At 40.0% G+C, this 13,249-nt stretch overlaps 2 protein-coding genes across 2 annotated transcripts; both read right to left on the bottom strand.

Moving 5' to 3' along the window:
• Positions 1–267: 267 nt before the first annotated feature.
• LOC100341550 (olfactory receptor 4K14-like) lies at positions 268–1,245 on the bottom strand. The gene has a single exon (XM_008269591.4). It carries the CDS (start codon positions 1,240–1,242, stop codon positions 268–270), a length of 975 nt encoding a protein of 324 aa, XP_008267813.3. The 5' UTR covers positions 1,243–1,245.
• A 6,463-nt stretch (positions 1,246–7,708) lies between these two features.
• LOC100346907 (olfactory receptor 4K17) lies at positions 7,709–8,656 on the bottom strand. The gene has a single exon (XM_002718025.2). The coding sequence runs from the start codon at positions 8,654–8,656 to the stop codon at positions 7,709–7,711; it is 948 nt and encodes a 315-aa protein (XP_002718071.1).
• Between the last annotated feature and the right edge of the window lie 4,593 nt (positions 8,657–13,249).

Genomic DNA, 13,249 nt, shown 5'->3' with positions numbered 1-13,249 from the left:
CACACCAGGATGGTTGTTGAAAAAAATTTAGATTTTCTTTAACACAGTTACAGACTAAGGAAAAGAGATTGTATCGATTTATTATAAACACATATCACTGGATTTGGAGCTTAGAGAAACATTTTATAATATTCTACTAACTAATTAATAAGTAAAGAAGCTCCTGGCTCCTGGCTTCAGATTAGCATGGTATTATGTTAAACTTATTCTTGTATCTAGATACAGGAATATCTAATCTAATCTAAACACTCTGAAACTTACCCCTTTTTACAAGGTCCATGTATTGATAAATCGCTCATGGAATTTCTGAACATTATTTCCTTTGGAATCATAGTTTCTAAATCTCTTCATAGCACTTTTCATCTCTTTATTTCTCAGGGTATAGATGGCTGGATTTAGGAGAGGTGTAATAACTGAGTAAAACACAGAGAGAAACTTGTCCACCCAGGTGATGCTGAGTGGCCACACATAGATGAAGATGCACGGCCCAAAGAAGAGCACCACTACTGTGATGTGGGCAGTGCAGGTAGAGAGGGCCTTCGATGCTCCAGTTTTAGAATTTTGGCGGACAGTGAGAAGAATATATGTGTAGGATATCAGCAGTAGAATAAAACATGTTACAGCAACAACCCCACTGTCAGCATTCATTAATATTTCCAAGTTAGAGGACTCCATGCAGGCCAGCCTGACCACCAGCGGTATGTCACAGAAGAAGCTGTCTATCTCCCTGGGGCCACAGAAAGGCAGCTGCACAATCACAGCCATCTGACTCACAGCATGAACAAAGCCAGCAATCCAGGAAGCCAGCACCAGCCCAGTGCACTTTTGCAGACTCATAATAGAGGAGTAGTGGAGTGGCTTGCAGATGGCCACATAGCGATCATAGGCCATTACCACAAGTAGCACCATCTCACCTCCTGCAATGAAGTGGACAAAGAGGATCTGGCACATGCAGCCTCCAAAGGAAATCGTCTTGCTCTCCCTGAGGAAGTCTGTGATCATCTTAGGAGTGGTGACTGAGGAAAGCCACATGTCCACAAAGGACAGATTGGCCAACAAGAAGTACATGGGGGAATGGAGATGTGAGTCAGTGATGATTAAGACCACGATAACAGTGTTTCCAGATACAATGATTAGGTAAACCATCAAAAATATCATGAAGAGTAAGACCTGAACATTCCATGATTGGCAAAGCCCCAGAAGCACAAATTCTGACACTATGGACTGATTTCCTCCATCCATTTTAGTCAGTGTGTTCTGTAAAATAACCTAGATAGAAGAATGTAGTATCAGTTAGTGGTATGAGAAAGCGTACTTAAGTTTTAGAATTTAGTGTTCATATTCAAATTTTGTATCTAAGTATTATATAAGATTAAAGTAAATAACATATATCTGCAAAGTATATCCTTGACTATTGATTCCGAGTAACCATGAAGTTAATGATCCAATATAGGGGCTGGTGCTGTGGTGTAGCAGATAAAACCACCGCCTGCAGTGCCAGCATCCCATATGGGCGCAGGTTCAAATCCCGGCTGCTCCACTTCCAATGCAGCTCTCTGCTATGGCCTGGGAAAGCAGTAGAAGATGGTCCAAGTCCTTTGGTCCTTTTACCCACATGGGAAAGCTGAAAGAAGCTCCTGGCTCCTGGCTTCTGATCATCGCATCGCCGGCTGTTTTGTCCATCTAGGGAGTGAACTAATGGATGGAAGACCTTTTTCTCTCTCTCTGCCTCTCTGTAATTCTGCCTTTCACATAAAATAAATGAATCTTTTTTCTAAAAAAAGAGATTCAGTAATAGCCAGTGATTCACCTGTAAATAACTGGGTCCCTAAGTAAATCGACAATGCATCTCAGACTGGATGGAGGAAACATAATTGCCCATTTACTTTCCCCCTTCATTAATTCTGTCTTGGCATTTATACAATTTATGTGTCTCATCTTTTGCCTCTCAAAATCTCCAAAGTTTCCTTGGGGTCACGGTGAACAAATTAACCATGGAAACCATTACCTCATGAGGAGCAGTATTTTCCCCTTCTCTTTTACTAAGGACTCGGAATCATAGATCACAGATGGATAGAAAGAAAATTCTCCTAAACAGAGTAGATAACACAAATATTTCATTATGAATGATATATGGCATTAGTCTCATAACTTTAAGTATATCTTCTGTAATAGAGAAATGTCTGGTGCTGAAAAACCAGTAAGTATTCAACTTCTAAAAAAAACCTCTAATAATATACCTGACAGATTTATGTGTCCTGCAAAGCTTAACAACTTAAACTTTTTTTTGCAATGTAATTTCTCATTGACACAAACTTTTTCAGGATACATTTTGAAAATGTAGTTCTTGCTGAATTAAGTAACAGAGATGACAGTTGATGGTAAAATCAGGATTTCAGATGTGTTTGAGATATAGTTTTGTTAAAAGATGACTACGTATTTTCCTAGTACACAATGGACCAACAAGTAACCATGTAACATTTAAAAATCAGTTTTAGGCTGGTGCCGTGGCTCAACAGGCTAATCTTCCGCCTAGCGGCGCCAGCACACAGGGTTCTAGTCCCAGTCGGGGCGCCGGATTCTGTCCCGGTTGCCCCTCTTCCAGGCCAGCTCTCTGCTGTGGCCAGGGAGTGCAGTGGAGGATGGCCCAAGTGCTTGGCCCTGCACCCAATGGGAGACCAGGAGAAGCACCTGGCTCCTGCCTTCGGATCAGCGCGGTGTGCGGGCCGCAGTGCACTGGCTGCAGAGGCCATTGGAGGGTGAACCAACGGCAAAGGAAGACCTTTCTCTCTGTCTCTCTCTCTCTCACTATCCACTCTGCCTGTCAAAAAAAAAATCAGTTTTATAAGTGTTAATATTCAAAATATTGGTGAATTAACTGTGCTTTTCTATAAATATTAAACAATATTTAGGAGAATTAGTAGACTATAGATTTTCAAATTAGAATGATTGAAATCTCAGTCCATGATTTGTTGACCTTCTAGCCCTTAAACTTATCTATTTATTACAGAGAGAGAGAGAGAGAGAGAGAGAGAGAGAGAGAATGTCCCACCACCTGGTGGTTCACTCCTCAAACGCTTCCAACAGCACTGGGAACTCACTCTGGATCTCCCACATACATGGCAGGGACTCAGCTACTTGAGCCCTCATCTGCTGCCTCCCAGGGTACTGGAATGGGGACATAGCTGGGTCTTCAGGGCAGGCGCTCTAATGTGTGATGAGGGCATCCCCAGCAGCCTATTAACTGCTAGGCCAAATGCCCACCCCATCTTGTGGCCTTGAACTAAATCCATTTTTGTTTCTGTTTCCTCATCTGTAAATTGAGGAGACTCAACCTAACATACATGTTGTGAAGACTCAAATGAAAATACACTGGAAACACTTAAACTTTTCTTGTACCTTAAGCATTTTAATAAATTTTAGTAATTTCTTTTCTCCAGTTTTCATGTTGGATCTTGAAATTGGATTCTTTCCAGGGTCAACAATTTTGTGGTTCAACTGAACAATGTCTGTCAGTAACATGTATAAAAACCCATTTTTTCAAAATATCTGTTACATTTTCTCCATGTTAACATATACTTACTCAATAACTGTAACATGTGCAGCTGCAAAGTATGTTTTAACATGCTGCTAACTTAGGATGTAACAACTTTTACACCTTCCCCTTCTCTTGCTCATGGTGGGTCATTAATCTTTTAGAGGGTCTGGGGCTTAATGGGACATTCTATTAAAGCATGTTTCTAATTATTACCTTTAACTCAGAGAGGCTTCTCATTAAAAAGGGGAGAGGTTAATGATAACTCTCGAACTGAAAAAGTTAGAAAAAAGACAACTTGAGCTACTCTTATCATACAGCAACAAAGCACTCATTCCTTACTAGATTTATTATAAAGTACTTTAAAACTCTGTGATATTTTCATTATTTGTATCTCTTCAAAGAGCGTGTAGAACTCAGAGAATTGAATAAATTTCCTGAGGTATATACACTGATGGGTACACAAGGGAAGGGTTCTGTTTCCTTTCCTAGCTCACGATGCCTTCTTGTTGTCATGCTGTGTGAATGTTAATCTTTCTGCAATAACTACGTTTCATATCATTTCTCATTGGATATTAAACTGTTTTTCTTCTACATCTATGTTTGTGGTTATCTTAGTATATGAGGACTCTTCAACAATTTCATGGTAAAATGGAATAGCAAAATAAGTTTATTTTGTTGCCAAAGAAGTTTCAAATCCATACCTTTTTTGTCATAATATGCATTTCCATGAACTTTTTAATAATATCCTCATACTTGACACTCTGGTTTAGTTTTTATTCTCTTAAAACAAGGACCACTTGAACAAAGATAGTTGGAAGCTGCTCTTATGGAGTAGCCGATAAAGAACTGTGATTGCAACATTGTGAAAGAACTCATTAGATAAGAAAATGTGACGTACAAATGGGGTGGGCATTCAGCCTGTAAGTTACTGCCTGGGACACTAGCATCTCATTTGGAGTGCCTTGTCCAAGTCCCAGCTCTCCTGCTTCCCATCTAAGTTCCTGCTAATACACATCTTGCAAGCCAGGGATGATGGCTTAAGTGTGTAGGCAAAGAGACAAATAAGAGAGGAGAGGAAAACCCATGGATTGTCTTCTATGTTGGAAGATAAAGAAGTCATTCTCAGCTCTAAGCATAGAGAGCAACCTTGTAACAAACATGGAAATATTTAAGAACTAAGGAAGAGAACCAGAGAGGAGAGCTGACTTACCAAACAAAAGTGATCTCTAAGATCTGTGAGTCGGCTGTAGTGTGCTTGAGATGACATCAATGGTTGGGTGGGGAAAATATCTTTAGAAATGTTTTCCCTCATTCTGGGTTATATTCACTGCCTAACATTGTCCCTGGGGTGAACTTTTCCTGTTCTCTTGTCTAAATGGAACAAGAACCACAGAGACAATTTGCCACGGACATCTCTTGGGGACTTCTTTGTTAGCAGTGATACCAAGTCGTGCTAAAAAGAACAGGAAGAAGAGTGAAACGTATATAAACCAGTACAACATTAGAACTTTGTAATGTTTTCTCCTCCCAGGCCAGCTAGGTAATGAAAATCAGTAGGGTGCCTTCCCTAAGGAGGTTCACAGCTCCCTCAGGATGTCTCTTCTGATACTCCGTGTGAAGGGCAGGCCTCTTACCTGGCCAGGCCCTAATGCCCACCTGGTGATGATCAAGCCTCCTTTTGTCGGTTTCTGTTTGCCTCTCAATGGGAAAACGTCCTCCTGGTTTAGACAGCACCTTCCTTAGGCCCTGTAACAATGACTCTCTGCCTTGTTTTAGACCCTGTGAGTTTAATCTACTTGTTAGATTTGTTTTTTTCAGACTTGAAACAGTGAAATTCTAGATGGCCATGCATGTGAAACCTTGGATGGAAGCAATTTCTTCAAGCTGGTACTGTGTCCCCCTGAGAGGCCACCTCCTGCTGAAAACCCATGTGAACTGCTTTTCCCTGCTAAAGAAGCCAGAGGGATGGTAGTCCCGTATCCCTAACTGAAGTTAGAGTCCATTCTTCTGGGGAGGGAATGTGAGGAGTCAGATGGGTTCATAGGCAGGAGGGTGGTCCTGGTGGAAGCTGAGGGTGTGGGGTGCTTGCTCCCCCCAAAAGTTACCTTTGGAAGAATGCCTGCCCCATTCCTTAGGAATGTCCAATATTACCATGAGAATAGCAAGGGAGTGATGATTCCATCCTGAGCACCCAATTTACTATGAAGCAAATTTGGTATCCTATCCTTTTTTTTAAAGATTTATTTTATTTGAAAGGCAGAGTTACAGAGAGGCACAGAGAAAGAGAATTCTTCCATCCACTAGTTCATTCCCCAGATGGTCACAGTGGCCAGAGCTGAGCCAATCCAAAGCCAAGAGCCAGGAGCTTCTTCCAGGTGTCCTTTAAATTTGTCATTCTGGTTATCACTTTATTTTCATTGAGTTATTTCTGTATATGCTGAAGTTTGCTGAGCTTCCTTGAGACAATTATGAATACTTTTAGTTTGTGATTTCCTCTTTCTGTGGAGTCAGTTGCCGGGGAATTATTGTGTTCTTTTGGTGACGGCAAATCTTTTTTTCATATTCTTTGTTGTCTTAAATAGATTCCTAGGTTTTGTTACCGTGGTCAACTCTTCCAGACTCTCCAGGCTGGTTTCAGCAGGAAAAGACCCCATTTGGGTGTATTAAGGCCTTTGCTGAGTGGGAAGCAGCCTGTTCTGGTTACTGTGAGGATGCTGTATGTAGACTCCCTGCAGCTCCGAGTGGTGTGGGAAGAAGATTTTAGGGATCTTCGGTGTTAGTGGTATGAATGTTTTCGGTGGTGTAGAAGGTTGTTGGAGTCTTCAATGGTGATGCCTGCAAAGATGCTTCCGGTCCCTGTTGCTCCCGTTGGATACGTTGTGACTGAGATAATCCTTCTTGGAACTGGGTCTGATTGACAAACTGCTCATGATAGTGCCGTGAGTGTTTTCTGAATGGTGCCCTTGGAGGAAGAATGCTGCTGACATAAGAATCAAGTGCAAGTAATACATATTTGTGATCTAGGACAGTAACCGGAGTGGTACCTTGGTTCAGGACACCTTGCTGTCCAATTGGTAATGATAAGTGAGATGCAGCACCCAGGGAGCCAGAGATGGGAGCATAGTTAAATGCTGAGCTACAATGGCTCTGCAGTCAAGACAGGGACTTGCTGTTTGTGGTGGCTGAAATGATGTTTGGCCCATGGGCACACACAGAAAGATCTTGTCTCCCAACACAGCATTTGTATTTCTGAAAACTTATTTTGGAGTTGGATGCACAGTTCTTTGAAGCTGAAATATTTGGTAGGAAGAATATGTATGTATATCTAATAATATTATTAGTCTTACAGGTACCTATTTTTATTTTTGAGCCAACAAAAAATGACTTTACTTTGATTGCGCAGATAGATACTTAGAATTACTGGTTTCTTAGGAACCACTAAATATGAGTCCTACTCAGACATTAATATTATTGAGAAGACAGAGAATCAGTTTTGGACCCACAATAGTGTTGAATCATTCAATCTATACATAAAAATGTGACAGCTGTTCTGAGGATTCACTTTATTTCCCTTTCTTCCAGAGCAATTGTAATACCTTGATAAAATAAATATACATCTACTAAACTCCTTTGAAGTACAAGAAAATCTTTTATTAATACTTTTTATAGCTCAGTTTTACAAGTTTTTGTTTAAAGGCATTTTATTTTGAATTATTTAAGATTTTTTAAAAAGATTTTATTTATTTATTTGAGAGGTAGAGTTACAGACAGAGAGAGGAAGAGACAGAGAGAAAGGTCTTCCATCTGCTGGTTCACTCCCCAAATGACCACAGCAGCTGGAGCTGGGTCGCTCCAAAGCCAGGAGCTAGGAGCTTCTTCCAGGTCTCCCCATGAGTGCAAGGGTCAAAGGACATGGGCCATCTTCCACTGCTTTCCCAGGCCTGGCAGAGAGCTGGATCAGAAGAAGAGCAGCTGGGACATGAACCAGTGCTCATGTGGAATTCAAGTGCTATAGACAGAGGCTTAGCCCACTACACCACAGTGCTGGCCCCTAAGAAGTTCTTTAATATTAGGCCTCCATAATCTTGATGGATTTTACTCGACTTCATTTGTGTTGATACAATAACTATTTTGAAAATTATCCTGTTTCTCTGCAGTTACATTTTAAACCTAAGTATTGCTTCTAGAATTCACAAAGGCTCCCCATAGTTTCCTCATGGCTGTCTTCATTTCTTTGTTTCGCAGAGTGTAAATAATAGGATTCAAGATAGGGGTGATGATAGTATAAAATATAGCAAGGAATTTATCTACAGAGTGGTTGCTGGAAGGCCAGATATAAATGGTGATGCATGGGCCAAAGAAGAGAATAACTACTGTGATATGAGCAGTCAAAGTTGAACGGGCTTTTGATTGTCCAGTAGAAGAGTGATTCCTAATGGTTATGAAGATTAGACTATAAGAAATAAGCAAAAGAAAGAAACAGCTCAGGGATATCACTCCACTATTTGCAACAATGACTATCTGTACAATATAGGTGTCTATGCAGGCAAGCTTAGAAACAAGAGGGAGATCACAGAAAATGCTGTCCACCACATTGGGACCACAGAAGGGCAAGTGCACAACAAAAGGTATCTGAAGGCCTGAGTGAAGGAAACCTAAGAGCCATGAAACCAGTACAAGCAACACACACACCTTCTTGTTCATGATGGTTGTGTAGTGTAGAGGCTTACAAATAGCCACATATCTGTCGTAAGCCATGGAAACCAACAGTATCATTTCAACCCCACCCAGTAGGTGAAGAAGAAATATCTGAGTAAAGCAGCCAGCAAAAGAAATGGCCTTGTGGTTTTTGATCAGGTTCACAATCATCTTGGGAGTGGCAAAGGAAGCAAGGGTCATATCCACAAAGGAGAGATTTCCAAGGAGAAAATACATGGGAGTGTTCAGACTTTGGGTACAAGCCACTGTGACCACAATGAGAAGGTTACCAAAAATTGTGGCCACATAGATAACTAAGAAGAGTGCAAAGAGTAAAAACTGAGTATCTCGGGAGTTGGTCAATCCCAGCAAAATAAATTCTGATACTTGAGACTGATTTAATACTTCTGTGGACTCCATCAGATGTCTGTTTTCAGATCCCTGTAGAAAGAATAAAGAGACCGTTCACAGCACAGATATTGGCAAGATTTTCCATCCCTTTGGGACTTTCAATAATTTTCCTTGGCTTTGAAATTTAGTGTTATTCCCCATTACCTCTAAGAAGGAGTTTAGAGTTTACTTCTAACCCTAGTTTATAAGTAAGGGCCTATTCATGTCACTAGGTTCTCCTAAGCAATACATGAGCTCAGAAGAGGCATTTGCTTCATCTTCACAGGTCAAAGGAGACATAGCCAGCTTTAGGAGGTCTGTTTTTATGGACTTCAAGGTGACTTAGTTTGCATTCCTTGGAGTTAAAAGATGTTGGCATAAACTCTTTAAATTTGAATCTAGAAGTGCAGATACAGAGCTGCACTTTAATAAGTGAGTGAGTGAGCATTAGAGTGAATAAACTGCTCCGCTCGCCCCAGAGTGGGTATCTCACCTCTTTCCTGTCTCGGAAAGCCATTCTGGCAGAGATTACTTTTCCAGATGTGACTGTCGATACCAATTGCCTTCTGTGGCTGAGGCCACATTACTACAGAAGTCTCACGAGGTCTTTGAGATGTAGTCAGTGGAGATGTGATGGGCCACATGGAGCACCTGCATCCTGTACTAGTGTCTGAGTTTGAGTCCTGCCTTTGTTTCTGATTCCAGCTTTCTGCTAATGAGCACACTAGAAGACAGTAGAGGACGGCTGAAGTACTTGGGTCCTAGCTACCACATGGGAGACCAAGATTGAATACTGGGTTCTTGGTTTAAGCCTGGCTCAGCCCTGGCTATTGCAGGCTATTTCGGTGGAAATTCTCTCTCTGCTTTTCAAATAAATGAAAATAAATACATTTTTGAAACTATAAAAACTCTAGATCAGCCAAGGTTAAATAGCAGGAAGGGATATTCTTGGTGGCACATGTTGTAGAGGGAAAAAGATATTATGAACTTGAGTGACACTGCTTGTATTATCTGCATTTATAGAATTATATGCGATGAATATACCATATTTTACAGTTCATAATGTTGGTTATAGTCTTCACTGGACCTCCATTCACATCCCTTCAAAGCACACAGGCCTGTGTTTGATACAGGTCAGCCCACACACAGGATCTTCCAAGCTGAGGATGTCATTCTAATTACATACAAAATAGTAGACCATTATGATATATTCAGGGGAATAATGCAGTGTGTGTGTGTGTGTGTGTGTGTGTGTGTTAGAGAGAGAGAGAGAGGGAGAGAGAGACAGAGAGAGCATTCAAAAACTCTGAATCATTCACAAGAAAAACCAGTCAGGTTGGAAACCATGAGTTTTGTGCTTCTGTTAATAGTAAGAGGTGAGAAGAGTGAGCATGATGTTTGGAAACACCATTGAAATAAAGATGGGAGCCTGAAAATAAGAATCAGTCTTGCTGACAACAATGGGCTTATCTTCCCCTCTGGCTCTCATGTTCTTGGTTGGTAAGACAACGTGGTGAGACTCCATATCCTAAGTTCCTTTCCAAGCTCCAAACTTCCTGTGCATACTAAATATTAATGTGTTATTATCCTCCTAACTACGTTATTATAGCCCTATTTCAAGATTGTATTACTTATTTTCTACTTTGGTTTTAACCTTTGATTCAAATACAAATTATCAGATACAAATTGCTGATAAATTGCTATCTTAAAAGATTCCCTGTAACTTATCTTAGGCAATATTTTCCTTCTTTTTGTGACAGTGTCTTTGCTCTAGGCCCCTGTGATACTGTTTTGCTTCCAATGCTCATAATATTTGGTTGTCCACCTGTACTGATCCTTTCCTAAAGTTATCTTGGGCTCTAATATGTTTACCCATTGTCTGTGCTTCCAAAATTTTAAAATATGTAGAACCTTTGAGACAGATCTTCCATTTTTGAGAATTTATCCTAAGAACAGGACTATATATATACTGTAAAATAATCATAGTAATAGTACTGTGTATATAGAAACTTGAAATGAATCTAAGTGTTGTACAATTGAGACTTACTTTCTCAAACACATAATAGAAAATCATAGAGTATAATATTGCACCTTCCATGACATAATGTTTGAGAAATGGTGTTTAAGAATATAGAGAGGCCGGCGCCGTGGCTCACTAGGCTAATCCTCTGCCTTGCGGCGCCCGCATACCGGGTTCTAGTCCCGGTTGGGGCGCCGGATTCTGTCCCGGTTGCCCTTCTTCCAGGCCAGCTCTCTGCTGTGGCCAGGGAGTGCAGTGGAGGATGGCCCTAGTGCTTGGGCCCTGCACCCCATGGGAGACCAGGATAAGTACCTGGCTCCTGCCATCGGATCAGCGCGGTGCGCCGGCCACAGCGCACCAGCCGTGGCGGCCATTGGAGGGTGAACCAACGGCAAAGGAAGACCTTTCTCTCTCTCACTGTTCACTCTGCCTGTCAAAAAAAAAAAAAAAAAAAAAAAAAGAATATGGAGAGGAGAGGGCAGTGGGGTTAACCTACTGCCTGCATGCCAGCATCCCATATCAGAGCCAGCTGGAGTCTCAGCTACTCCACTTCTGATAGAGCTTTCCATTACGGTGTCTGGGTAGGCAGTGAGGGGTGGCCCAAGTGTTTGTACCCCTGCTACCCACTTAGAAGACCTGGAGGGAGTTCTAGTCTCCTGAGGAAGGCCTTGCCTAACTCTGGCCATTGTGGCCATTTGGGGAGTGAACCAGCAGAGGGAAAACCTCTCTTTCTAACTCTAATTCTTTCAATAAATAAATAAGTAAATATAAAAGAAAATAACAAAATATTCACGTTATTTTTGAATGGAAGAAGAAGATTATGACGCTGCCTGTGCAATGATCCCATTTTGTACACAATAACTACATATATAAATATGCACATATAAAATTCACAGATTTTTAAAAATATTAGACAAAGCATTAGGTCAATGTGATATGAATGGTAACTAAAGGACTTCAAACTGAAAATATATATCCCTTCAGGGATTCCCACAACCTGAAAATAGTCATGATCATATTTATATATTTATATTTTTGGTATAGTAGAGTATACAGAAGATGCCTAGAAGTGAGAGCTAATAAGCCAAAAAGACAACTTTGGTTTTTTTAAACATTTCTTCACCTAGTTTAGTTTCAAGTTGTTATAGTTTCTCATTATTTGGGGAATATCTGACCAACAGCATGCAAGTAAGTTCAGTGAACAGTCATATACTATCATAATTATAATGTACTCTCCTTTCCACACTTATGATCTTTGCTTTGAATTCCAATTTATGTGATATACATATATCCACATAAATTTTTTGTTTTTATATTTGTGTATATTTAATTTTTTAACTTTCCAAATATTTTTGATTGGGTATATGTGTCTCTTAAATATAATACACATTTAGGTTTGCTACATGAACCTTTCTGAAAACCATTTTGTTTTACTATTCACTTTTATTTTAAAAAAGAAATAAAAAAATGAACCAGTAACAGCTTTTGCAACTGAGAATCTATGTACATGAACTAATTAATTAATTAAAAAATGGTAGTTTGGAGCATCAGAATCTCTTAGCATGATTGTGGATTGTTTAGGAAGATTCACTATATATACATATATATAAAATTCACTATATTCACTATATATATATTCATTATATATATATATATATATAATTTTCATTACCCCTTTCCTATTGTATCTCTAAAGCCAAGCATCCTGTAATGCAAACATAGAAATTATAATTAGGAATAAATTTTAAAGATGTATTTATTTGAAAGTCAGAATTACAACAAGGAAAAGGCAGAGGCAGAGTGACAGCTAGAGTGAGAGCAATAGAAATGGAGAGACACAGAGAGAGAGAGAGAGAGAGAGAGGGAGAAAGAGATCATCCAACTGCTCGTTAACTCTCCAAATGGCTGCAATGGCCTGAGCTGGGCCAGGCTGAAGCCAGGAGCCAGGCAGTTCTTACAGGTTTCCCTCATGGGTTCAGGAGCCTCAGGACTTTTTCTATCCTCTGCTATTTTCCCTGGCACATTAGAAGGAGCTGAATTGGAAGTGGAGCAGTTGGATTTGAACTGGAGCCCATATGTGATGCCAGTGTGGCAAGCTGTGGTTTTACCCGCCATGCCACAATGTTGGCCTCTTAGAATGATGTTTTAAAACAGACAGTTATGAAATATGGTACTTAAAGTTGTGACAGGTGTAAACTGGAACTGGCTCTGTCTGTGGTCAGTCGGTATGATCCCTTGGTTACCATTAACTCCCACTTTGTTCTAATGCATCACTTCACTGAATGAGAAGTTAGGAAACCAAATCAATGTGTGAGAGAGAAATTAAGACAGTGATTGAGACAATCATTTTAAGAAGCTTCAGGACAAAAGGAGAAAAAAGATAACACGGTGGACACAGCAGGAATAGGACTAAGAATCTTCTGAAAATGAAGATGTAAGCACATGAATATGTTGATGTAAAGTAGCCACAATATCAGAAAATATTAAAATGAAACAGTTCTTTTCAATAAGTCATGATGAAAAATTTCAAAATGTGAAAAAAAGTTCAGTCTATATCTTATAACTTCTAAATAATTATCTACAACCTGATCATGATCATAAAT

Source organism: Oryctolagus cuniculus, chromosome 12, assembly GCF_964237555.1.
Source record: "Oryctolagus cuniculus chromosome 12, mOryCun1.1, whole genome shotgun sequence".
Lineage (NCBI taxonomy): Eukaryota > Metazoa > Chordata > Mammalia > Lagomorpha > Leporidae > Oryctolagus > Oryctolagus cuniculus.
This window is presented reverse-complemented; position numbering and strand designations above follow the sequence as displayed.

What these genes read in the sequence shown, in the direction of transcription:
- LOC100341550 (XM_008269591.4), bottom strand. Translation starts at nt 1,242, where the DNA reads ATGGATGGAGGAAATCAGTCCATAGTGTCAGAATTTGTGCTTCTGGGG.
- LOC100346907 (XM_002718025.2), bottom strand. Translation starts at nt 8,656, where the DNA reads ATGGAGTCCACAGAAGTATTAAATCAGTCTCAAGTATCAGAATTTATT.